Source organism: Raphanus sativus, chromosome 5 (assembly GCF_000801105.2).
Source record: "Raphanus sativus cultivar WK10039 chromosome 5, ASM80110v3, whole genome shotgun sequence".
NCBI lineage: Eukaryota > Viridiplantae > Streptophyta > Magnoliopsida > Brassicales > Brassicaceae > Raphanus > Raphanus sativus.
This window is the reverse complement of record NC_079515.1, coordinates 39685884-39710963: the sequence shown is the minus strand read 5'-3', so window position 1 is coordinate 39710963 and position 25080 is coordinate 39685884. Positions and strand designations below refer to the sequence as shown.

General features: G+C 38.0%; 4 protein-coding genes across 5 annotated transcripts; 3 read left to right on the top strand and 1 right to left on the bottom strand.

The window, feature by feature from the left end:
• The first annotated feature begins 1215 nt into the window (after positions 1 to 1215).
• Positions 1216 to 2784, top strand: LOC108861873 (uncharacterized). 2 transcript variants are annotated; one of them, XM_018635848.2, is made up of 2 exons: positions 1216 to 1429; positions 1626 to 2784. In XM_018635848.2, exon 2 carries the CDS (start codon positions 1634 to 1636, stop codon positions 2672 to 2674), a length of 1041 nt encoding a protein of 346 aa, XP_018491350.1. In that variant the 5' UTR covers positions 1216 to 1429; positions 1626 to 1633; the 3' UTR covers positions 2675 to 2784. The 2 variants fall into 2 exon arrangements, with proteins under 2 accessions (XP_018491350.1, XP_018491349.1); XM_018635847.2 differs by having other exon boundaries at positions 1561 to 2784.
• Positions 2785 to 2854: 70 nt separating this feature from the next.
• On the bottom strand, positions 2855 to 6374 carry LOC108861872 (protein LONGIFOLIA 2). The gene is made up of 5 exons (XM_018635846.2): positions 5920 to 6374; positions 5761 to 5813; positions 4112 to 5677; positions 3877 to 4027; positions 2855 to 3735 (listed from the first exon to the last, which is right to left on the bottom strand). The coding sequence occupies exons 1-5, from the start codon at positions 6068 to 6070 to the stop codon at positions 3020 to 3022; spliced, it is 2637 nt and encodes an 878-aa protein (XP_018491348.1). The 5' UTR covers positions 6071 to 6374; the 3' UTR covers positions 2855 to 3019.
• A 13984-nt stretch (positions 6375 to 20358) lies between these two features.
• On the top strand, positions 20359 to 21343 carry LOC108857541 (protein SPIRAL1-like 3). The gene is made up of 3 exons (XM_018631530.2): positions 20359 to 20518; positions 20656 to 20935; positions 21057 to 21343. Exons 2-3 carry the CDS (start codon positions 20666 to 20668, stop codon positions 21156 to 21158), a joined length of 372 nt encoding a protein of 123 aa, XP_018487032.2. The 5' UTR covers positions 20359 to 20518; positions 20656 to 20665; the 3' UTR covers positions 21159 to 21343.
• Positions 21344 to 21674: 331 nt separating this feature from the next.
• Positions 21675 to 23999, top strand: LOC108856478 (uncharacterized). The gene is made up of 10 exons (XM_018630288.2): positions 21675 to 21882; positions 21996 to 22125; positions 22202 to 22340; positions 22434 to 22646; positions 22729 to 22861; positions 22955 to 23105; positions 23198 to 23307; positions 23379 to 23476; positions 23566 to 23635; positions 23726 to 23999. Exons 1-10 carry the CDS (start codon positions 21790 to 21792, stop codon positions 23825 to 23827), a joined length of 1239 nt encoding a protein of 412 aa, XP_018485790.1. The 5' UTR covers positions 21675 to 21789; the 3' UTR covers positions 23828 to 23999.
• The last annotated feature ends 1081 nt before the right edge of the window (positions 24000 to 25080 follow it).

Below are 25080 nucleotides of genomic sequence, written 5' to 3'. Positions count from 1 at the left end.
TATTCATTACACATATATGACACATGCAGCATATATAAAAATTGGGAATTATACATAGACGAAGACGAAGGAGGAAGAGAAAATTAGTTAATTACAGTTTGTAATAGAGACAAAAAGTTTGTAAATAATAACAGTGTGTACGATCATCTTTGATTGATTAGAGTAAAAAGGCTACCGATCCAATGCTCTGTCACTCTGTCATATATCATCATACTTTCTGCTAAAAAGCTTCCATGTCGATCTCTAGCTATCATGCATTATATATATATTGTTTATTTGAAAGTTTGGCATATATTGATATTAATGTCGAATATTTTGATGTACACTCTTCACTGTCAGTACATTATTTTTGTTGTTGTCCACGATTTATATCGAAACTCAATAATATTTTCTTCTGTCAAAACTATAACTATGACAACTCATTCAACAAGCTCTGTTCATTGCAAACGCACAATTTATAAAATAAAAAAGGTATGTTCATGATTAATTTATTTTTATAAGATTGTCGGATGAAAAAAATTAAACTGAAAAATATAGTAAATTAGTGAAACTGAATTGTATTTTGCGATCGCAAAATCTCTGAAAATGAGTGTAGAGTGTATATATGCAGTATAGTAGTGATTGCTATTAGAAAGTGTTATTTATAACGTTACTAAATTCTCAAAAAAAAATTGGCAAGAATGATAACAGTTCGGACTTTGGACCGCTGCTGCTTATATGTACACGCATCCGAGTTGCCTTTACGTTAAATAATGGGCTAACATTCAAATCCTTTTTCCCCAGTTCAAATCAGGGTGCCGCCTCAACAGGAGCAAGGCCCATAATATTGAGATTTTGTTCGACAAGCTACAAAGCGCACGAAGCCCTCTCAAATTAATCTATTTTCATTTTTAAAAATAAAATTATAGAGAAACTATACAGTATATGTATGTGGCTTTTTAAGTTGTTAAAAAAAAAATACTTTATGTGGCTCCCAAAATTTTCCCGATCTTAATTAATTATCGTTACAGAAATATATTTTTAATAGTTCCCGCAATAATTTCTGTACTTTCTAATAATTACATCTTCGCTGTAACCTGGAAAATAATTCGAATATTAAAGGATTAATGTAATAAAACAAAAAAAGATTTGCCGTTTTTTTTTTTTTTTTGATAATGGTGTCTATAAAAGCTGGTTGGTGTCTATAAGTAAAAACGAAAGTCCGAAACTTGAAAAACCTCCTAGCCTAGGTTCCTACTCTTCTCTCTCTGGATCGAGAAAGAGTGTTTAAAACTTGGAGCTCTCTTTAAGGGAGTAGTCGCCTTCGAATCCTACCTTTGATTTCGTTCCTTGGTAGCCTCACTGAGTTCGCTCGCCGCCGTTAGCCACCGAAGCTTTTGTCTCGGCTTGTCTTCGTCGGTGAATTTTGGGAGAAAGTTGCTTCTCTCCGGTAAGCATTCTACTTCCCTTAACCGGATTGGTTTACTCTTTTGCAAGTTGCTCAATTAAACCCGATCGATAAAATTCTAGGGTTTCGCTGGTTGGGGCTGATGGGTTTTATCATTCTCTTAATGTTGTTAGGTGCTAAAGTAAAGAACTTATGATTAGTTGATTTCTCAGAGCGAAACAATGGTTCTACATGTTAGGTTGGAGTATGAGCAATGGAGTTGGGGAAGGTGGAAGAAGAAGTCAGAGCAGAGAAAAGAGAAAGCTTTTTCAAGGCAGTGATTTCTCCTACGCCTTAGCGAGAACAGCTGTGGCTCAGATTTGCGAGAGTGTAGAGTTTAATAATAATATGTATCAGGAATCACGCCAAGGCGTTAGGTTTACTTCTTTTCAAGAATCTGCTCTTGATACCCTTGCCGGCGTTGCTCTTCACTATATCCATAGCATTGGGAAGACTGCTCAGTTTTACGCTAACGTAGCAGGTAGGGTAGAGGGTAATTCTCTTGACATTGTTCAGGCATTAGCCGATTTGGGATCTGCTTCTGGTGTTTCAGACACTGGCTCTTGTCTTGCTGATTCCATGTTAGTCAGGGATATTATTCGTTATACAGGGGAAGCGGAGAAGATGCCGTTTGTTTATGCTCTTCCCCGTTTCCCAATTACTAAAGAGAAAAGACATGCTCCTCCTAGTTTCTCTGAGGTCAGAGCAGAACCTCCAGATGTACACATCCCTGTTTGGCTTCCTTCATTTCCCGAAACTAATGTAGACACTATCCAAGGAGGAGCTGTGAGTAAAGAAAATGGTGGTAGGTCAGAAGTATTTAAATCTTCAAAGGATGTTCGAAATTCACCACAGGGAGAAGAAGAAATGGAAGGTAATCCGTTTCTTACCGCACCTCTTCGATTCCTGGAGAACAGAGTCTCAAATGAACTTGTTGACATCAATCACTTTCCTGATAAGCATAGCAGCAACAACCATCACATCCCGGTTCTTGAGGCATCTGCTCTATCGGATGATATTAACTGGAAGAACAGGTTCTCTGAATCCGAGGATGGAGAGAAGAAAGGTGGTGCAAGACCACAACAAACTTTGTTGCGTTTCAAGATTGGGACTCTGAAGAGACCTTCGTGTTTGGCAACAAAGCGGAGCGTTCAGGGACGGCGTTGGTTTAAAGAAGGTGAAGTCAAGAGGGAGAAGAAGTCAGATATAGAAGAAAATCATCAAAGAATTGACTCAGATGTTAAATAGGTATTATGCCATTTTATAGATTTGTAGACTGAATAGCTTTGCATCTTGAATTTAGTGAACCTTTGCAATTGTATACGTTACTTTATACTTTATAGGGTAAGAGTTTTTTACTAATTCAAAATGATTGAGAAAGAGAAGATTGCTTGGCCTTTAACTTCATTTGTTATTGTGATTCACCAATTCATATGCTCTTAGCTCTTGTTATTTATTAATTATACCTATACATATGCTGGTTACACAAACAAGCAGGAAGAGAAGAGGCAAAAGGGTTGAAAACCCAGAACCAAAGGTTCTCTTCCTCTGTAAGGTTCCTTCATTTACAATTCTAAGTGATACCCATAAAAATTAACAGAAGCAAACTTCATTAATCAAGTCTCTGAAAATCATCCTCTCAATATCTAACACTATCCCTGGAGTCTCACCTTCAAACTCCTTCAAGTTCATGCTTTGACATTGCAGGTCCTTCCATATGATGTCTTCCTCGTCATCCAAGATACACTGTGAGTTGTTCTCTTGTAACCTATCAATCTCCAAACACAGAGTCTCCAGAAGTTGCTCCCCTTTTGATATTTTCTCCATTGTTGTAATTGGATTTGCGGTTAACCGTGGTTTGGTACAGCCTTCAGCAGTGAACCTCTGAGCTAGGATTTCATTAACGGTATCGAAGATGAGTTTTCTCCTGACTATCTCTGTTGGATTTGTCTGCTGCTGTCTTAATCCTCTGCCTTTGTGTTTGCTGGCTAGTTGAGTCATCATATTGCTGGCCTTGTTCTGTTCCAGGATGAAGAAGAGTCCTGGGTTGATGGGGAGACGTGCTTTGTTCAGCTGAATGCTTATCATGCTGTATTCAAGATCTCTTAGAAGTCCTGATGCCAACAATATCTCCGAGATGTACCTGTGGTCGCTGCTTGTGAAGCTTGCATCTTCTTCAGAGAAGCATTTGAGGAGATCAGACTCTGGCTGCGTTGGATTCCGGTTATTCTCAGGCAATATTATCGATCTGCAGACGCTCGCAGGCTTCTTTATCCACACAGATTCTTCAGAACGTAGAGCATCGTCCTCTGGTAAGAGAACAAAGAAAATATGAGAACTTCATTCAAACCAAAACCTTTTGAATCCATGTAGTGTATTGACATTTGTGAACTTGTAATTGCTACAATAGATGAATTAGTCTGAAGATTATTCTTCTGCAAGTTTCTCACCTTTAAAACTAAGTGATATCTTCCTCACAGGAGAGGGTGAATCCTCTTCGTCGAAGGCTGCATCAAGAACTGAAACAGGGCTAGGTTGTTCAACGGTAACTTTCAGAGGTTTAAGAGATGGCCTCTCTTGTTTGATTCCAAAGTCTGGACTCTGCATTAGTTAACAGAAGAGATTCAGTTATATGATTACTAATGAGAAGGGAAGATTTGTCAGAGAAACAGATCCGCTTCATACCTTGTCTTTAGGGGGTTGCAGCTCTGGGAAGTCACAGTTTCTCTCCCCTTGGCGTCTGCTTGTAACCTCGATGTCAACATTTGATCTCAGGCTTATGTTGCTATCACTTCTTAAACTTCTCAAGTAACTGCTCTCATGGCTTAATCGTTCATCAGTTTGCTGAACAAGAGTAGTGCGAGGTTTTATCTCCGGTTTCCTTCTCGGTGAGGCTGACTCCTTTTGCTGTCTACCTAGCTGCCTTTGAATCTTGCCTGGCTCTGCTTTTGGAGTAGTGGGTGGCGACTGCCTCTCAGACCCGAGCTTTTTGGGCTGCCTTCTTGGGCTAACGCTTTGCTGTCGGCTCCTACCTGACTTGTTCATTGAGCAAGAATCCGCCACCAAAGCTTGCCTGGACCTGAAAGTTTTTGGGCTAGTGCTCTTGGTCGAATCTAGCTGGCCCTTGTAAAGGCCTGGCCTTGGGGTTAAATCCATTGCGTTCTGCTTCCCCGAGGTGACTCTTCGAATGTGTCTTGGGTTACCAACGTTGACATTTGGCAGTGAAGTGGAAACTGGAGCCGCTGGTTTCGTTACAACGATAGATGAAGGTTTGAAGTTCATGGCTGGACTTGTTGCAGCTGGAACTGGCTGGTGAGTGCTCCGCGTAAGAGTTGTGCTATCTTTGTTTCCGTCCATCAACTGCTGCGTCTTTTCCATAGACTCGAGTATTTGCTTAAGAGCTCTGAGATCTTTTCCCGCCTTTTTGAACTCCAACTGCGTAAGCCTCTTCTGAATCTCGCCATAAACGGTCAGTGCAGAGTCTCCTGCTTTCATTTGCTTCCATGGAGCTGGTTCCAATGGAAACTTAGAAGCAGGTATCTTCTTGATCGAGCCAACGCTTCTAGATCTCTGTAGAGATGTTGGTTCTTCTACTCGGGACATTGGCCTTGGGGAGTCGCAGAACCGGTTCTCGTTTCTCTGCTCGGTATGGAAGTTGTCTGCAATGACTTCAAGTCCCATCAGTTTAGCAACCACACTTGAATTTGATCTCCTGTGACTCATTGTTACCGGTTCCTCATGTGACTCGTTGTTACGGGTTCCTCTACTATCCAACGACAACCTAGGTGTCTCTTGCAACTTGGAGACTGTCTTGTATCCATTGTTTCTCATCTCCCTCTCATCATACGAAAACCGAGGACTCTCTCTGAACTTAGCAGCCATCTCTCTACCTTCATTCCATTCACTAGAACTCAATCGCGTTGATGCTTCTTTGGGAAGCAACACGCTAGTTCTACCTGAATTTGGCTGTTGCTGCTGAGTGAAGGCCGCTGTTTCTTCACGTCTGGTTTTCATTTCTCTATTAATAGAGCCTTTCACAAGCTCCTTTATATCAAAGGGCATCATCGGTGCAACATTGAGCTGTTCTCTGGTCAGATTCTCACCAGGCTGATCGAATTGAGAAGCTGCGGTGCTGACTTCTGCAGATGAGAAGCTCGAGGAGCGTGGAGAAGACGAAAAGGAAGGCCTGGAAGAGGATTCTGAAGAGACTCTATGCTTATCCTTATTCTTCTTCTTCTTGGTACTCCTCTCCTGCAATTCCCATAAAAGTCTCTTTTTATTAGTTTTTTTTTCTCAGAGATGAAACAAAATAACGAAAGGGTTTAGATTCTTACAGTTTCTCTTTCACTTTCCATGTTAATTTCACCGACAATATCTTTTCTTTCTCCTGCAAAATGAGTCTCTTGTTCTTAGCTATAGTGAAACTACTTTGTTTCTTTGGTGGTCCTAAACATTGAACTGAGATTTAGTAAGATAGAAAGAATTTAAGTTACCTGGAGGCAGAGACTTTTCTACATCACCGGAGACTGGTCTCGCCGGATAATGTTGCCGGTAAAACACTTGAAGGATCCCATTCATGCATCCAAACTGTTTATTCAGATTTGGATTCTCATCTGACAAATTGTACAGAAGTTTTGCAGACATCTTCTTCTTCTCAACTCTTATCTCAAAAAGGATAACTAAATAAACCAACTTTCACAATCTTTCATACACTCTGCTTTTGCAGTTGCCAATTTCTTCTTCTTCTTAATCTGTTATAGATTTAACGGTTCTTTTTTACTGTTTCAGAGGAAAAAGAAACGAAGAAAGTGACAAGAAGAAGCCAACATTAAGGACAAGCTATAGCTTCTTGTGAAGTTATGACCAGACAACAGATTAGCTTCTTTCGTTTTTTGCTTTGGAGGCTACCTTGAAGAAGAAAGAAGAGAAGGGAAAAAAAGAAGGGGTTTCTATCTTTAAAGGAACATACAACTGTCAAAGGAAGCTTTGAGCCTTTGAACCATATATAATGTAATGAATGTACATGTGTTCACATGTAAGCTTATACATGTGAGAACTTTATTTCTTTAGTATATTATACCTACTAATCTTATATTTTTTTATTATATAGGAGCTCTGAAAATTCTGCTTTGGCACATGACGAGGAATCTGGTTCATCTCTTAAGATAAAAGTCATGCACATGAGAGCAGAAGGCTTACTTATGGTACAAAAATTAAATGATTCTGAAGTTCTACAAATTTTGGTTACATTTTATGCAATGTAGGTTCACTTTGTATGTTTATAATGTGCTGGTGTAAATTAGTTAACTGATATTCAGCAGAAAACAAAAATGGTTGGTTAACGCATAATTTGATAGTAATAATCCCATATTATGAAAATCATCTTTTAAAAAGCTATCTCAGCAGTCATTTAGCATTTTTAATCAATTAGCACTTGATATTGCTCACTATTATGCTATATGTAGTTAATTATATTTTCATAGCATGACATTTTTTAATATTGATCAGTTAGCCTTATATAGTTTAATCTCCAAATGCTATAGTTAACTTTTTTTTGAACATCGCTGTAGTTAACCTTAGTAATAACTAATAACAACATGAAAGATAGAGAATTTTATGTATATGAGTAATTATTAGCTGAGTTTTCCTTACACATCCATGTGAACAAAATAATGTAGGTGGGTCTTTATAAGTCTTGGTGGCCCTTTACATCATGTGGAGTTTGTCAGAAACACACAGCATATTTTAAGAAATAAATCTATTTATCTAAAGGATAAGAGAAGTTATTATGATGGCAGCATAAAATCAAAATAAATTATTATGAGAGAAAGTGGATTGGTGAACTGGAAGAAAGCTTGCATGGTCTGAGATTGGTGGGTCTTACAGGTAAATTGCTCAACCATAGATTTTGTCCTTCTTTTTTGTTTTTGCCGAGGAACAAAGATAATATATCTAGTTAAGCAAAAGAAAAAAAAAACTAATTTATGTGTACACTGTTGTTTTTTAACAATGAATATTATTTTTGATTTAGAGATTTCGTTACCGAGAGACTGATGCATAATAATGTATATACAAGTAAAACTGTATAAAGATGACGAATTGAACTAATGAATCGTAGGCATATCTAGTGAATGATGATCTATGTTTTGTGGACATGCCACAAGTATTGTCAACAGTTCATTGCATAAATGATGTGATTGCTTTTCATGTGAATTATCTATCTTATTAAAGCTGAAGTACAAATTCGGTGTGTTTGGATACTTTGATAAGAGTATTAAAAAAATTGGTGTGTTTGGAAACATGGATTGTAGTCCTTTAAAAAAAAATTTGTTTGGAAACAAAGATAATAGTATTAAATAGAAAAAATAATGGGCTTAAGTTATTAAGTCCATTATAAAATAATATTGTCAATATATATAAGAAAAATACAATACAAAGCCCAATTTGAAATACCAACTCAAATTATGGTTTTTATATTTCATATTAAATTTTTAAAATATAATATATGTAATTATTTATATGATGATACATATTAAATACTATTAATTATATGATTAGTTATATGATGGTACATATAAAATACGATTAATTATATGATAAAATTATACGATATATAATAATGACTAAGGATGGGTTTTCAGATATCCATACGGGTTTGGTTCTGATCAGTTTGCGTTTCAAGTTTTCGAGGTCAAAGATTTCAGTCCTATTAGGATGTTTCTAAATTTTTGTTTGAGTTTGATTCGGATCTTTACGGGTTTGGTTTGGGTTTGGATAACATATTTAAATTATTTTTAAAGTTTTAAATCACTATATATTTAAAATTTCTCAAAATCTATAAATAAAGTAATATATTACCTATAAATTTAAGTAACATATGTCAGAATACCTAAGCTTAACATATCAGTTGGTTTGATTTAAAAATTTGGATACGAAATCAATAATTATTTTAAGTATTTTTGGTGATTTGAATATACTTTAACTATTTCAGATATTTATTTTTGACTATCTATATATATTTTTAAGTATTTTAAACCAATTTAAAGGTATCATTCTTGATGTTTTATATACGTTAAATATAAAAATAATTAATATATAAATATATAAATCTATTTTTAGATAAATTCAGGTACACGAATACTTCGGTTCGGATCCGCTTCGGTTCTCTAACTAACAATTTTGAATAATTCGAATATTTAATCAATTTATGTTCAGGTTTGGTACTATATTTACTGATTGGTATCAGTTCTGTTCCTCGGATTCATTTTGCCAAACCCTTATAATTACATGAAAAACAAATATCATCATATTTTTTAAAATATACATCTGCGGAGATGCAGAGATCAAAGTCTATAATCATTTATTTTAACAACAAGCCAAATAAATATGTTGATTGAAGAGCGAATAAAATAAAACTAGAGAAATATATAGTTTACTAGAGACACTCTATGTGTCGAAATTATTATAAAGAAAATTTTATTAAAATAAATAAATTCAATAATTACAAACAAATAATATATTTCATAAAAGTGAAAAATAGTATCCGTGCTTTCGAAGCGCGGGTCAAAATCTAGTTATTATATTACAGGTTAAGGAATATGGCGTATAAAATGAGGTAGATAAGCATTATATATTAAAGTCGTCGTCTTTTGGTTTTTGTTCTCTTTGATTCGAGGGTTTATGTCCCTAGATGTTCTAATCACCAAACCATGTGGGCATATCACGTGCTTTTTTTTTTTTTTTTTTTTTTTTTTTTTAACTCATCGAAAACTTTCATTCACCAAACATTGTTTTGATACACTGATTTATCAGACCTAACTTGATACTTCAGCCACAATGGCACAACAGAGTACAACCTAGGAGTACTAGACACAAAAGTGAGTGACTCCTTTGCTACTCTATCTGCTGCCTTATTACCTCCTCTAGGATAAAACCTCACTTCATAGCTTCCAATCTGTAACAAATATTGGCGTATTACTTCGACTGTTGACTGCAAAATTGGCCACACTTCTTCTACACCAGTGATCATTCTGGTGAGTGATAATGAGTCAGTTTCAAAGATAACGTTCTTATAGCCAAAACGAGCCAGAGTCTCAGCACCCCACATAAGAGCTTCCGCTTCCGCCATGATAGCTGATCCCGCCCTTGTTACAGCACGAGCTCCCACCCATCGAACCTCCCCACCTTCGTCCCTGCATACCCATCCCAAGCCGCTGGTTTCTCTGTCACTTCTCCACGCTGCATCACTATTACACTTTATCCAGTCTTTAGGAGGGGGTTTCCATGTGTGTGTGTGGTGGGTAGTTGTGGTTCTTTGTGCCTCTGTTCTACTGGCCTCAGATATTTCTACCCGACTTCTCTCTCTCCACTCCTCAGCATCCTCAAACGCCTTCTTCACTATCGCTTCTGCCTCATATTCCTTGCCGTTGAAAATTAGTTCATTTCGATTTTTCCACAAACGCCACAGCAGCCAAGGAGCAATTTCAGCATGGACATCATCATTTGGATAGCTCTTCTGGACACTCAGGACATGATGTATATTTGAGTAAAGAGAGTTCGCCATTACCCCATCAGGAGGAGCTGGAATAGGAGAGAGAGCCCACACTAACCGAGCTAGTGGGCACTGAAACAACATATGATTTATCGATTCTTCCCCATCGCTGCATCTATAGCATCCCGCATCCTTGGAGATATGTCTTCTAGCCATGTTCCCAGCTACCGGCAGTGTGTTGCTGATACATTTCCACAGGAAATGATGGATTTTGGGGCTTGTTTCCGTTCTCCACGCTAGCTGATACAGAGAGTCCAGGCTCGGTTGATCTTCTACAATGAGAGATGTCTTTTGTAGTATATTAGTGAGCACCCAATACCCAGACTTTACTGTATATGCTCCAGTCCTGTTATAATCCCATACATAGATGTCTTTGCTGTCCTTTCCACGAGTTCTGACCTGCATAATTTTCTTTTTCTCGTCTTCTGGGAACAAACGGGACAGCAAGTCACCATTCCACTCTCTTCCATCGTTTTGGAGCAGGTCCCTTACACGAAGGTTTGGAGGAGGTCGAAGACTAGTGTTATCACTCCGCCATCTTATAACTTGTGCCTTTGCTGCTGGTTGTTGACCTATCCAAACATCCTGGAAGACTTTAGCAGAGTCACCGTTGCCAATAATCATTCTCGCACCCTGTTGCAACAATTTTTGCGCCGCCTGGATACTTCTCCATGCATAGGAGGGCCTTGATCCCAAACCCGCACTCAATGGCTCTGACTTGGCAAAGTATCTGCTTCTAAACACTCTAGCCAACAGGGAGTCTTTATACACCAAAATCCTCCACAACTGTTTCCCAAGTAAGGCGAGGTTAAAAGCTTCTAGATCTTTAAAACCCAGACCTCCCTTACTCTTTGGTTTGCTCAGCTGTTCCCAACTTTTCCAATGAATTCCCCTTGACTCTTTCTTGTTTCTCCACCAAAACTCAGACATTATTGAGACGATTTTCTTACACACAGTCTTGGGCAGAAGAAAACAGGACATTGTGTAAGTGGGGAGGGCCATCGCAATCGCCTTTAGCATTACCTCTTTGCCAGCGGGGGACAAGAAGCGAGTTTGCCACCCTTGTACTCTTTCACTCAATCTCTCCTTTAGGAAGCTGAGAATAGAGACCTTTGAGCCGCCAAAACTCTCCGGGAGTCCTAAATATAAACCTTCGCCTCCTTCTTGGTCGATACCAAGCTTACTCTTAATATACTGTCTTTGCTCCTGAGGTATATTCTTCCCAAAATATATGCTGGACTTGAGGTAATTGATTCGTTGTCCGGAGGCAAGACTGTATTTGCTGAGGGTCTGAGTCAAACAATCCAGTTCCTGCGGCTCACCTTTACAGTAAAACAAGCTATCATCAGCATATAAGAGATGAGAGATCTTTGGTGCTCCTCTAGCCACTTTTAAACCTGTGATTTGACCGCTTTGCTCAGCCCTTCCCATCATTCGTACCAACATCTCAGTGCAGATAACAAACAAAAATGGGGAGATTGGGTCTCCTTGGCGCAGTCCTCGAGAGGGGATGATATCACCATGTGGAGTTCCGTTTACTAGCACCTGGTATCTTGCCGAGGAAACGCAAGTCATAACCAGAGAGCTCCATTGATCTGAGAAACCGAGAGTCTTCATTGCCTTCCTCAGAAACGACCACTCTACTCGGTCGTAAGCCTTCGAGATATCCGTCTTGACTGCAATAAACTCCTCCGAGCATTTGTTGTTAGAGTTCAAAGCATGTAGGAGCTCGTGAGCAATGAGGATGTTATCTTGGATAACTCTGCCTTCTATGAACGCTGCCTGGGTTTCTGATATAAGTGATGGAAGAATCTTTTTAAGCCTTTGCGCTAGGATCTTTGTTATGAACTTGAAAGCCACGTTACAAAGGCTTATAGGTCTGAAGTCCGCTAGGCGGTTTGCATTCAGCTTCTTTGGGATCAAACAGATAAGGGTGTTGTTTATCCCTTCCTCAAGAACTCCATCCTTAAAAAATTTCTGTACCATCGCAGTTATATCGCCACCCATTGAATTCCAGAACTGCTGGTAGAAGAAAGCACTCATCCCGTCTGGTCCTGGGCACTTTTGCGGGTTTGTATCAAAGACAGCGCGCCTTACTTCCTCCATGGTGACTTCTTTAAGTAGCTCATCGTTTTGTGCAGGAGTCACCGCAGCTGGAAAGTCTTCCCATTCACTTAGTTGGATACCAACATCTTCAGAAGCGAAGAGTGATTGAAAATAATTTTCGGCCACCCTGCCAAGATCCATGTCGTCAAACCATTCTTGCCCTTCCTCATCAATCAAGCTGTGAATATGGTTTTGAGCTCTCCTGTTCTTTGTGGTAGCATGGAAAAACCTGGTATTCAGGTCTCCCGCCTTCAACCAATCCAACCTACTTTTTTGCTTCCAAAAGATCTCCTCATTGTAATACTCCTCGTTAAGCTCCTTTCGCAGTTGAGAGATCTCTCCTGGAACATAGAGGGACCGATGGGTAGCTTCATCCAGGCGATGGTGCAACTCTTGAATTCGGATTGCTGAGTTAGGCTTTGCTGATTTCTTCCACATAGATATATCCTTTCTACACTGAGCCACCCTCTGAAGCAGACCGGTCTGACCCATACCTCCAGCACTCCAACTGCTTATTACAGTATCCGCAAAGCCCTCTCTTTTAATCCAGCGTTGATCGTACCTAAACATGCCTTTTTTCCTCCACTCAATCCCATCGAGGAAGTTCAGAATGGGGCTATGATCAGAGCAGCCTTTCTGAAGATATCGAGCTGAAGCAGAGGGAAAAAGACTCAACCAAGCCTGATTTGCCAGAGATCTGTCCAGACGACATTGCACCATGTCGTTGTTCCTTATGCCATGCCAAGACATCTTGTATCCTCGGTGTTGAATTTCCCAGAGTCCACAGTCATTTATCATTTGACGAAATCCACCTCCTTCTTCCTCAGACCGCAGTGCACCTCCAAGCTTCTCTGAGGGATCGATGATCTCGTTAAAATCGCCAGTCAGGAACCAAGGCTCCTTCCTTGCAACTCCTATACGAGTGAGCCTTTCCCAAACTTCTTGTCTCTTGTTTTTTACTGGGTCACCATATACACCAGTCAAAAAGAAAGATCGATCTTTCCATTGGACTTTTAGATCCATCATCCGCCTATTGGTCTGCAGTACCTCCACTTTACAAGTCTTTTTCCACAAAACTGCAAGACCTCCACTTTTTCCACTTGGTTCCACCGTTCGAAGATCCTGGAACCCAAGCTTCACCAACACTTCTTCCATATACCGTCTATTGTTTTTCGTCTCACTGAGGAACATAATATCAGGATAATACACCCGGTGTATTTCCTGAAGTTGTCGAACTGTAGGGGTGTTCCCCAACCCCTGACAGTTCCAGCTCAGGATCCTCATATTGGAGTTGAAGGGTTGGAATCAACCATCAACCCTTCTTCAACAATTTTGCCGCTTCCTAACACCATCCGCTGTGCAGAACGGTTAGGAGCATTGGCTGCCACAGAGGCAGAATGAAATTTTTCACCCGAGCTTCTACTTCCAGAGCTCTTCCCATTTGATCCCAGTCTTTCGAAAACTGATGGAGTCGACTCGATTGGAGAGGCGCCAAGCTTAGGTTTCTTGGAAGATCTCTCATCACTCCTACTTAGTCTTCTTCTTTTAATTCCGCTTGGATCAGCATCACCAAAGCGGGTCTCAGCTGGAGGACTAGGCTCAAGACCACTCAAGCGTTCAAAGACTGATGTGGCAGGCGTCACTTCCTCCCTTTGGTTTAGCAAACATTGGTTAGAGTGAGGAGAGCTGTCCACTGGAGCCCCTAGTCGATTGAAGACCGACGCCGCATCCTGACTTGCACCTGATGACGTACCCACACCTGGTCTTCCTAGAGATGGACTTCGGCTTTTTGGGAAGGCTGAGGACTCTTCAGTGCTCCTGGAGCCTCCTACAGTTTTAACCGGGAGGCTCTGATCCGTTTTGGGTAACCAAACTTGAGATGATGCCCCTGGAGCTTGCTTATCCTTTCTCGCCCCTCCTCCTCGACCCATGAGATCAGAGGTCTTGCGGGATGACTGAGTTGTCCTGGATCTCCTCCCCTCCTTTGTCTTCTGAGGTTTGTCGCTTCTTCTTCCCACCCCCTCTTTTCCTTGACTAATTGGCCCTGGATGGGAAGATGATCCAGCTTTCTGCTTTGCAGCGTCCCGATACTTACTATGGTCAACTGCTAGTCCTTCCTGCATAGGGCAGTATAGTTGATCGTGTGTTAGTCTTTTACAGGTGAAGCACACCTTGATCAACTTCTCATACTCCAGTTCCGTGGGGGCAATCTCTCCAGATTTGAAGCGAGCTATCCTGCGAAACTGGAGCGGTTCCTCTGTGTTTATCCATACTAGAGCCCTGATGTATTCCACCGATGAGGAGTTTTTCGCATGAAGTTCGACTTTCTCGACCCTCCCTAGTGGTCCTAACAGACCCTCCACAGCTTGTTTCTTTAGGAGATGGACTGGTATCCCTCTGACTCTGATCCAGAAAGGGATCTTGCACAAGAAATCAGGTCCAGGGTATGGTGACCACTGCTCCATGGAGACAATCCAGCCATTCACGAACCAGGGACCTTTTGTGAGGACAAAGTGAAGGTCACGCTCGTGCTGGAAGAAAAATTGGACTCTGCTCTCCCCCACTCCTCTTCCTGACACACCATCTTCCAAACCCCAAATCGGAGGTAAAGCCTTAACCAAACCACCAACTTTATGCACTATAGGGTTTAGGCACCTCACAATGATACTTTTCGAGTTTTCCTCAATCAGATCCTCGTTCTCCAGCTCTGGAATATCCACTAGCTCTCCTTCCTCCAGCAGCTCGAGTTCTTTAAGCTCATTGAGGAGGGACGACTCCTTCTTCTTCCTGGGGCGATTCATTTCAAAAAGATGGGAAGGAGACTCTAACTACACGCTGATTCCGAATGAGAAGAAGCCACACAGGCCTAATGAAAACTACTCCAGAAAGGGATTGTGGGAGTAGAATGAAAACTTTGGGTCTAGTCAGAAAGGAAGAAAGGAAACTCCACACTTTCGAGATCCAGGGAAGAAACTCGCTCTCTAGACTCCAAAACCTTGCGACGGAGACTCGTGCTGACTAGCCTATCGGATGCTAATCAGATCTGAGCTTCAAAGATGTAGATCGAGTTGAAAACCCTAGCTCTTGCGCCGTCGCCTTTTTTATCGCCTCTCATCGCTCTCATACGACACACACGGGATGCTTGCTTGATTGCATATCACGTGCTTTGTTCCACAATGCGCTGTGAAGGTGGGGCTCGTGACATTATTCTATTTAAATTTATTTTCTTTTCTAAAAAAAATCTTTGGCTCGCATGAAAACAAAATTAATTGATTTGACACTGAAAGTACCAAGGAATATCTATTTATGCATGAGTATTAATTAGTTTTGGTTTCAAATATTGCAACAATCAATATCAATCGCAACTTCTTCTTCTATTTCTTTTTTTCTTTTGGTAAAGTATTATTTTTCCTTTTTGTAATTTTCCAATATTTCTGTTTATAAATGTGTTTTCATATTATTATTTTTGCCTTGGTAACAGCTTTTGATTAACAACTGACTACAGGGTAAAGATAACAACTTTTCAGTGTGCTATGAACGAGAGAACGTGGATGCAAAGTTAAAGAGGAAACACCATTTTATTCCAAGCTGATATATATCTCCATCAATCACAATTCACAACCTATATATTGCTATTATGTTGTATGTATAGAAAATATCTCCATTATATATGCATACATATGTATCGTGTACCGATGAAAGATTCTCCATTGATGTAAGTTAATTAGTGTTAGTGTGTATAAAGTTTCATGACTGCATCAAAACGATAACGCAAAAAGACTGTTTTCAGAATGTTGAATTGTTAACTAATTTGGAAGAATAAATGAGATAATCAAGTAATTGCCGAAGGAATACTTATATGGCAAATATTAATCTTAAAATGAACGGTTTTCATCAGTCATATCATGTACTTTATTTGCTTCAGAAAGCAAGGAGTATATGAAATACACCAAACATGCTTCACTCCATAAGACGAAATAATCTATAATTTCGTAATCAAAGAGAAATAAATGACAAAATTAAGAGAGCAAATGAAAAATAATAGACAAGTGAAGAAAAGGAAAGACAAATGAAAAAAAAGGAACAAATCACATGAAGCAATTGACAAAGTGACTTGAGTTTTGGAGTAGACGAGGAACCATCTGAAAAATTCATTCTCGACAACTAGACCGGGCAAAAAACTAAATCTGAGAAACCCAACCGAACTTGATCCAAAAAATAATATCGAATCTGAATTGAAATCGATTAAATATTTGAACTGTTTTAAAATTTTGATATTTAGAGAATCAAAACCGAACCCAAACCAAAATATTTCAGGTATTCAGATATTTCCAAAATCGATTTATATACCTAAAAATATTAATTATTAGATTAAAACATCAAAAGTATATAAGATACTACTAAATTGTCCAAAATAATTACAAATATATACAAATAGTCAAAAGTAAATATGTAAATAGTTAAAGTAAACTCAAACACCAAAAATACTAAAAATATTTATTAAATTTTTATTTAAATAGTCAAAGCAAATAAATTTATATGTTAAGTTAAAGTATTTTGACATAAGTTGTTCAAACCAAATCTTTATATGTTAAGTTATGTATTTTGACAGATGTTATTCAAAGTATATAATAAATTTTTAAAAATTTAAATAATGTAAATGGATGATTCGAATCCGAACCAAATCTGAACCAGAATTTAGAATATCCGAATGGGGATAAAACTCAAAGAACCCGAAATCCAAATAAATTCAAACCGAACATAAATGAATATCCGAACGCCTAACCCTCGACAACAATCTCTCCACTTTTTATAGTTAACATTTTAGAATTGTTAATATGGATTAGAAGTATATTTAAAATTTGTAAACTTCCTCCATCTATAAAATAGTATTTTGAAGTTTTCACTTATTTAAAAAATAAAATTACAATACTAAAATAATGATATTCTAATACATAATTTACAAAAGTTACTATATGTAGCCATCGTCATAATTCATATAAAATGAATAAAATTAAAATTTTATAATAAGCTACTATTTTTGCGAAATAAATAAAAATCTCAAAATTATTATATCCATAATATTAATAAAATATTAAATAAAATTTTTATTTTGATATTAATTTTAAAATTACATATATCAGTTAATATATTAAATTTTATTTAAAATGTATATTTCTGATTATTTATTATATTTAATAGTTTTAAAGTTTATACTTAATCATTTTAATTGATAAAATATATTAAATAGACAAAATATTTTTTAAACAATATTTTTCTAAAATATGCATCTTTATGAGACTAGTGAATATAACAATTATCTAACTATAATTCAACAAATGATCAAATAAACTACAAAATATAAAAATTCATATAACAATTTGGAGAAAAGGTATTTTCTAAAAGTCATTTATAAAAAACGAAAGAAATATTAACTATAGCTTATTGAAAATCAATTTAAAAGATCAGTGTATATCCTTTTACGTTAAGTTTCAGAGTTCAGTTCATTTAGTTCAATTATTGGCACATGATCCCACTCATCACCCACCCATCTAACATTTGTTTAATTTCAGCATTAATTTATGTGGGGTTTCTCTCCTTTGAATGTTCATGCATGAGTTAACTTTTATCATATGGGAAAGGAACGAATAGTTCTTTTATCACCTATCTACAACTACTAATTGAAGTTTTTGAAAAATACCCCTTCCATTACCTCAACAAGAATTTTCCAGAGTATCACACATCTTAAGAATAAAATTATCATTTATTTTTACTATACACTTTAACCAGTAGTATTATTTAATCAATTAGAATGTTCTTAATAAATATTTTAAACAATATACAAAATAAAAATATAGAAAATTTATCTTTATAGAACAAAATTAAAATCTAAAAAGTTTACTTTCTAAAACAGATGAAGTATTTATAAAAAAACCAACGAATCAGTTTTTTTTTGTTGGGACAAACCTAACGAATCGTAATTCTATGTGAATTTATTAGTACTTGTTTTTGGCTATGCTTTCATATTTGACGACATCATTTGGCTTATGTAGTCATCAATATATGAATATAATTATTTTCCGTAATTAAAAATTTAAATAATGTACAAGCTTATATTTCCAGTTATTACTCGTATAAAACGGTGAAATCTGTTAATGAAACTAAACATCTCTGAACATTTAGATAGTTAATAATGTACAACCGCCTCCCCCCCCACCCAAAGCGAAACCTTTGATCATAGTCGAACCAAACCCTAGGCTCCACGGAACTTCGATCTACGCTGATGCAGCGTGGAATCAATCCTCTGGACATGCAGGCCTTGGTTGGATCATTGATGATCGGGTATCGCCTCGCCTCTTCACAGCGACTTCACTCTTTGTAGCGTCGCCTCTTGTAGCGGAATCCTTGGCAGTTCTCTCAGCCATAACTTCTGCTCTCGACCTAAGCCTTGACTCCATCACGATCTTCTCTGATTCTCAAGTCCTGATCAACACCATAAACAAGAAAGAGATGAAGCTGGAGATTTTCAACGCGTTAAGGGACATTTACTCTCTATCTGCCTCTTTTAATTTTATTGATTTCAAGTTCATTCCTAGATCGTCAAACAATTCTGCAGATCTTTTGGCAAAACAAGCCCTTTGGGCTTTGAGCCCACCTTAGTTTTATTAATGAAAGCTTGAGTTTGAACAAAAAAAAAAAAGTAATTAAGCGATAAGCTAAGTCAAGATTCCTTTCTTCATCATGATTATAGTATCTATTGTAATTCAATGTCACATGCGACGGATCTGAGATTACGGAAGACAAAATATAGTTTACAGTTGCGGTAGCAGTCCCTATTATATGGTCATCGCTTATCGATCAGTTTTAAACTTGACGTTGATCTTGATTAACATTAGAAAAATGTAAATTTTTTTTTTGAACCGAGAAAAATGTAAATTTATTCGACGCTTATTTTAAAGCAATTTTATCAAGAAGATGATGAACATATTTTTTTGGGTAAGATTAACTAGTACGCCGTAATATATTATCACTTTGATATTCCCCATGGCATCCACTACTTCGTACTTCGTAACTAAATCTTATTCAAGGTACATGTTTTCAGTCGGTATCTAAACCATAAGGTAAACTAAAGCTCACAAGTTCATGTACCTTGGAGTTTGTTAGATTCTTTGCAGAAAATGTTTAACACATAGGAAAAAGGATATGGAACCTTTAATAATATGAAAAAGAAAATGCACAATCACTTTTACATAATGGGCGTACAATTGCGTAAGGTGAAACATGGAAACCATGCAAGTATCGTATGCTATCTTCCCCAACAAAATGATGCAAATTTTTTTTCTATCTTACCACGATATGTCAGTCCAAATGGTAAAAATGTTCCGGTTGGAACTATTGTCACCTGAATTCGATTCGCACTGTAAAAAATTATCTACAATATTTGTGTTCCCAGATAAAGATATGAAACCACTTTTTAATCTTAATTCTTAAAATGTACTCATTTTAATAGTATTATTTTTATCATCATAAGTTGCTGTGATCTATAATGTTTGGTCCTTTTTTCTTTGGATATAATCACTTGGTGCTAGTGCGACTAATGTTAAATAATAGCTCATTGTTACAAGTTAAAAAAAAAAAATCCTTTTGGTTTCTATTAAATGTTAACACTGAGCATACATAAGAACCAAAAATAAAAACGATATGCTAAATCTCTAAGATATTGGAAATTTGGAATCATATTTTCCCCCTTAGTCCATGAGATCGTCCTTTTTTTTTTGCACCAGTCCATGAGATCGTCTACTTTGAAATTATTTTAAGGTCGTTCATGCAAAAAAGATATTTTATGTACTTTAAAAAAGGAAACCAAGCGCAAAATGAAAAAGTAAAAGAGAGATTCAAAGCCATATTGCTTTTTTTTATCCTTCTTTTTCTTATGCTCAGCTCACATGTCGTCATTGCCATTTTCCAAAACCAAATAAAATCTTTAAAGAAGTCGATGACGATGATGACATTGAAGTCATGGGTTCACACAAAATTGATTAGTTTCTATTTTCTGTCTGTGAAGTGTGAACGCTACTACTAGCCTATTGAACAAATTGGTTTTATGTCCATGGAAGCGAATCTCACATAAATTTATATCTAATGAACAAACTGAAGTTCAGAAGAACCACCACTAACCTACTAGTAAGTGAGAGCTTTGCATTTTACCAAAAAAAAAAGTGAGAGCTTTGATAAATGGTAAGATAGTCCATAAACCACCAGACTTTCAAAGCCTTCGAAAAATAAGAGAGGCTTCTTTAAACAAAAGCCCATTATGGAAGACTTTTTCTTTTCCATTTCTCACTGTGCAACATCCACTATTCCCATTTGTTGATTCTCTTCCTAAAGATTTGCAGCCAATCATAGAAGAAGAAGACACTACGAACTAGAAAGAGGTAAAAGACCATTCCTTTTGATCTGTCTCATTACATATACATGTCTTTAGTGTCTCAATTACATATCCTATCTAGATCTTTCTGAAGTATCCGATCTGACTGAAACAAACTTGGAAACATATTTCTCAAATCTTCAGATCTCTGTCGATGGGTAAAGCAAGAGGAGTGAACAACGGTGTTAACCAAAGCTCTCTCGATTACCTCTTTGGTTCCGGCGAGTCTCCTCCGGCCGTTGCGGCAACAATGGGGACCACAACGACGACAACCACCACAACTACCACAGATGGAACTGGAGGGAGACCGATAACGACCACGACGACCACGGTCACTGAGAATAAGAAGATACCTGCAGGTGTTAGAGGAAGTCCTAATAATTACTTCAGATCAGAAGGCCAAAACTGTGGCAACTTCCTCACGGTAAAAGGATTAGACTATGTTTACATTTCTGAGATTGAAAAGTTGAAATTTTTAATTTGAAAAATTGGGAAATTTTGTGTGTGTTGGTTTGGATGATGATGATGATGATGGATGAGAACAGGAGAGGCCGTCTACAAAGGTTCATGCTGCTCCTGGTGGAGGATCTTCTCTTGGTTATCTCTTTGGTGGACCAAGTGCTTCTGCTGATTCTCCAAAGAAATGAAGTTTGCTTTTGTCTGTTGCCTCCTTCCGATTTGTAAATCATCAAAAAAAAAAAATGTGTGGCTATTTATCGTCCTCCATCAATTAAAACATTGTGTGATTCATTGTGATGGAGGGGAATGTTTGAGTTTGATCTCTTCTTGTGTGCTTGTAGACAATCTTCAAAACGTTGTGTTTTTTTTTCTTCTTTCTAAAAATTACAAGAAATAAACAAACCAAATAATCATCAAAAGAAACAAACAATGCTCAGCACAGGCATTGAATCATAACATTTTCACCATCTACTTATCCTGTGTGTTTTCATTCATAACACTCAGATCGACCAAACCGGAGGTTGGCAACGATGACGATCCGGCGGAACACGGCTGCTCTAATGAGTGTGAACTAAAAGCTGAATCCTGACCGTTGGATTATCTTATTGGTTAACTAAAACCGTTTAATTTTTGTGAACCCGATCCGGTTTCGGTTTACCTTAACCGGAGAAGAATAAAATGTTAATTAGGGTTTCTCTACTTTCTTCTCCTCCGTCTCGTCTCGTCTCTCTCTGCTCGGCTGCTGCTGGAATAAGTTTTATAGTTTCGTGGGTTTTGTTCATCAGCGCCGCCGAGAGAAGAGAGCAGAGCTAAGAAGCTATGACGACGATTGTTCCCACTTCCGAAGAAGATCCGTTTCTCGCCGTCGTCCGATTCACTTCCCAGCTCGCCTGGGCTGATGCTGGTCCCGAGGTATCTACCACAACACCATTATAAGCCATTTCGTTTCGAAGATCTGAGTGTTAGCCTAGAATAGATTGTGCAATCGTTCAAAATGATAAATTGAACCTATACTACTATTATAGGCTGCAGAGCCAGAAATCACCAGGCTATGTAGGGAGGCTGAGGAGTCTATTGTAGCAGGAAAGTGGTTGGAGTTAGCTTCGTTAATGGTCACTTCTGCTGAATTGGTATCTTCCAAGATCTCTGAGAAAGGTTTGTCTCCCACTATGGCTCATCTATCTTTTTGTATGTTCATCATCTCATCATTGTTTGTATCTTTTTGATTCAGATCTTGAGTGTACCTACACCATCATTTGCAGCCTTGTCAAGAATGCGAATAGCACCGATGATGTTCTTGAAATGGTGAAAGCTATCTCTTCTAAGGTTGTTCAGCAACCGACTGACAAAGCTTCACTTCGCTTGAAGATGTATGCTTCTTTCCAGCTTTATATGTTACATGTTTTACTTATAGATTACATCCCTCTCAATTGTTTTTTTTTTTTTTTTTGTCTTTTGTTTAGCCTCTTCAATCTCTATAACCTTCTGGACCACCCGTATGCTCGTTTCCAAGTCTACATGAAAGCTCTTACACTGGCTGTTGAAGGGAAGGTTGCTGAGTACATAGTTCCTTCTTTTAAGAAGATTGACAACTTCTTGAAAGAGTGGAACATTGACACTAAAGATCAGAGGCAACTCTTCCTTGCTATTGCTAATGTGCTGAGAGAAAACAAAAGGTACTGCAACATAACCTTCTCCCCCTGGTTTCCTTTTGAGGTATAACAATATCCTTATGATTTTGTCTATCAATGTTTCCAGCTTGGTGAAAGAATCTCTTAACTTCTCGACGAAGTATCTAGCGACTTTCTCCACTGAGGATGCTCTTGATGAAGCTAAGGAGGAGGCTGTGCGTGCAGTTATTGAGTTTGTCAAGGCTTCCAGCATCTTCCAGGTATCATAGTTCGTAAAAGCATATGATGATTTTACTGGGATGTGTAAGATGTGTCCTTTATTGTATATTTCATCAAGGATTCTGTAATTGCAGTGTGATTTGTTGGACTTGCCAGCCGTAGCACAGTTAGAGAAGGATGCTAAGTATGCACCTGTTTACCAGCTACTTAAGATCTTTCTTACTCAGAGGCTGAATGCTTACTTGGAGTTCCAATCTGCAAATGCTGAATGTCTGCAAAGCTATGGTACTAAATCGTAAATCAGTTTACTGCCTTTTTTTTTTCCAAAAAAACGTTCTCCTGAGGAATCCTTTATTTCTGGAACTGGTGTTTCGTAGGACTTGTCGATGAAGATTGTGTAACGAAGATGAGATTGTTGTCACTAGTTGACTTAGCGTCAGATGAATCTGGCAAAATACCTTACGTCTCAATCAAAGACACTCTACAGGTAGCTGACTCGGGAACTCTGAGATATTTGGTTATCTTTTTGAGTTGCTTACTGTTTTCTGTGTGTTTCAGGTAAAGGAAGAGGAGGTTGAACTGTGGATCGTGAAGGCGATAACTGCGAAGCTGATCGATTGTAAGATGGATCAGATGAACCAAGTTGTCATTGTCAGGCAAGTCCCATCAGTGTAAACTCTTGTACTTGAAAGATATGTCTATGTATGCACACTCATAACTTGATGGTATGATTCATATCTTTCAGCCGCTGTTCCGAGCGTGAATTTGGGTCAAAGCAATGGCAATCACTACGAACTAAGCTCGCGACTTGGCGGGTAAATACCAAAACATCACCTTTTTTTATCAATCCAAAACATTACATCTCCTGAACCCAATTTTTTTTGTTTTATCTTGGTTTGTGTTAGGATAACATTGGAAACGTCATAAGTACAATCGAGTCAAACAAGGTAACCGAGGAAGGTTCTCAGGCATCATCATCTGCTGCAGCAATTCAAGGGGTCCGTTGAAAAGCTATCTAGATTCATCTCCAGAAAAGCTCTCAAATTCATAACCAACGTTAAAAGATCTCTTGTCTTCCTTAAAAGCTTTCCTCTCTGTTTACTTGCTTGCTGAGTTTTTGAATTTTTTTTTGTCCCTGAACAATGCGGAGACTTTTGCTATACATTATTTTTGGCCTAATACCGTTTCTTGTTTTGAGAAGACACATTATTTTCCACCTGAATAGCTAGATTGATAACATACTACTGTTAACTTCCTAATCTATGAAGACGAATAAGTAGCAACCTTTTACAACACGGATATATTCAGCATGCTAATATCATACGAGTGTTTTACAAGAATAGTTACGTCAATGGAGACTAGGCCTGGGCATTCGGGTCGGGTTTGAGCCGGGTTTTTTCGGGTCCGGGTCTTTCGGATCTAGGAGTTTAAGATCCGATAGGGTAATTTTAAATTTTCGGTTCCGGGTCGGTTCAGGTTGTACCGGGTCCGGGTCGGGTCGGGTTTTATATAGTTGGACCCATTCGGGTAACTAGAATTTATCGGTTCGGTTCTGGGTCGGGTTCGGGTCGGGTTCGGTTCGGGTTCAACTTAGAAAATACCTAAAAATACAAAAACAAATCTGAAAATATTAATATATCCAAAAATATTTGACATTTTATTTAAAATTTGTATTTTTATTATATTAAAATGTGTATATATACTAAATTATGCGAGATAGAACAATAGTTGGTTGTCTCCTAGTGGCTGATCCCTTTGCTATGTAGACAAATAACCCGTCTTGGACTCCCCGTTGATTCATTTTATTTAATTTATATTATTAATTCGGGTATCCGCCGGATTTCGGGTTCGGGTCGGGTCGGGTCCAAGAACCGCGGATCCTCTACAACAAGACCCGATAGGGTAATTTGATCGGGTCGGTTCTTACCCGGACCGGGTTTTTTCGGGTCGGTTTCGGGTCAGGTCTTCGGGTCCGGGTAAAATGACCAGGCCTACTGGAGAACAGTCGTGGCACAATCTCTGTAATGGGTCTTCATCATACCAAGTCCAACCCATCAGACCAAAAAGCATAATGGCATGTATCCAAAATGGGCCAGCTCATAAATTTAAAGCCCGTTCTGGATCCATTTCTGATATTTAGTTGTTATTATGCTTTGGTTAAATCGAATTGTATGCGTTTCTCTAGCTACCTGACTTGCTCGTTTTTCTTGTTCTTCCAGTTGGATTTTCATGTAATGTATACGGATTTAGAACAATTTTT

Coding starts and splice junctions, on each gene's coding strand:
- LOC108861872 (XM_018635846.2), bottom strand. CDS start 6,070: ATGTCTGCAAAACTTCTGTACAATTTGTCAGATGAGAATCCAAATCTG. Junction 5,678..5,760: donor TGGAAAGTGAAAGAGAAACT/GTAAGAATCTAA, acceptor TGGGAATTGCAG/GAGAGGAGTACCAAGAAGAA. Junction 3,736..3,876: donor GATATCACTTAGTTTTAAAG/GTGAGAAACTTG, acceptor TTCTCTTACCAG/AGGACGATGCTCTACGTTCT.
- LOC108857541 (XM_018631530.2), top strand. CDS start 20,666: ATGGGTAAAGCAAGAGGAGTGAACAACGGTGTTAACCAAAGCTCTCTC. Junction 20,936..21,056: donor ACTGTGGCAACTTCCTCACG/GTAAAAGGATTA, acceptor GGATGAGAACAG/GAGAGGCCGTCTACAAAGGT.
- LOC108861873 (XM_018635847.2), top strand. CDS start 1,619: ATGTTAGGTTGGAGTATGAGCAATGGAGTTGGGGAAGGTGGAAGAAGA.
- LOC108856478 (XM_018630288.2), top strand. CDS start 21,790: ATGACGACGATTGTTCCCACTTCCGAAGAAGATCCGTTTCTCGCCGTC. Junction 21,883..21,995: donor GGGCTGATGCTGGTCCCGAG/GTATCTACCACA, acceptor CTACTATTATAG/GCTGCAGAGCCAGAAATCAC. Junction 23,106..23,197: donor TGAATGTCTGCAAAGCTATG/GTACTAAATCGT, acceptor GGTGTTTCGTAG/GACTTGTCGATGAAGATTGT.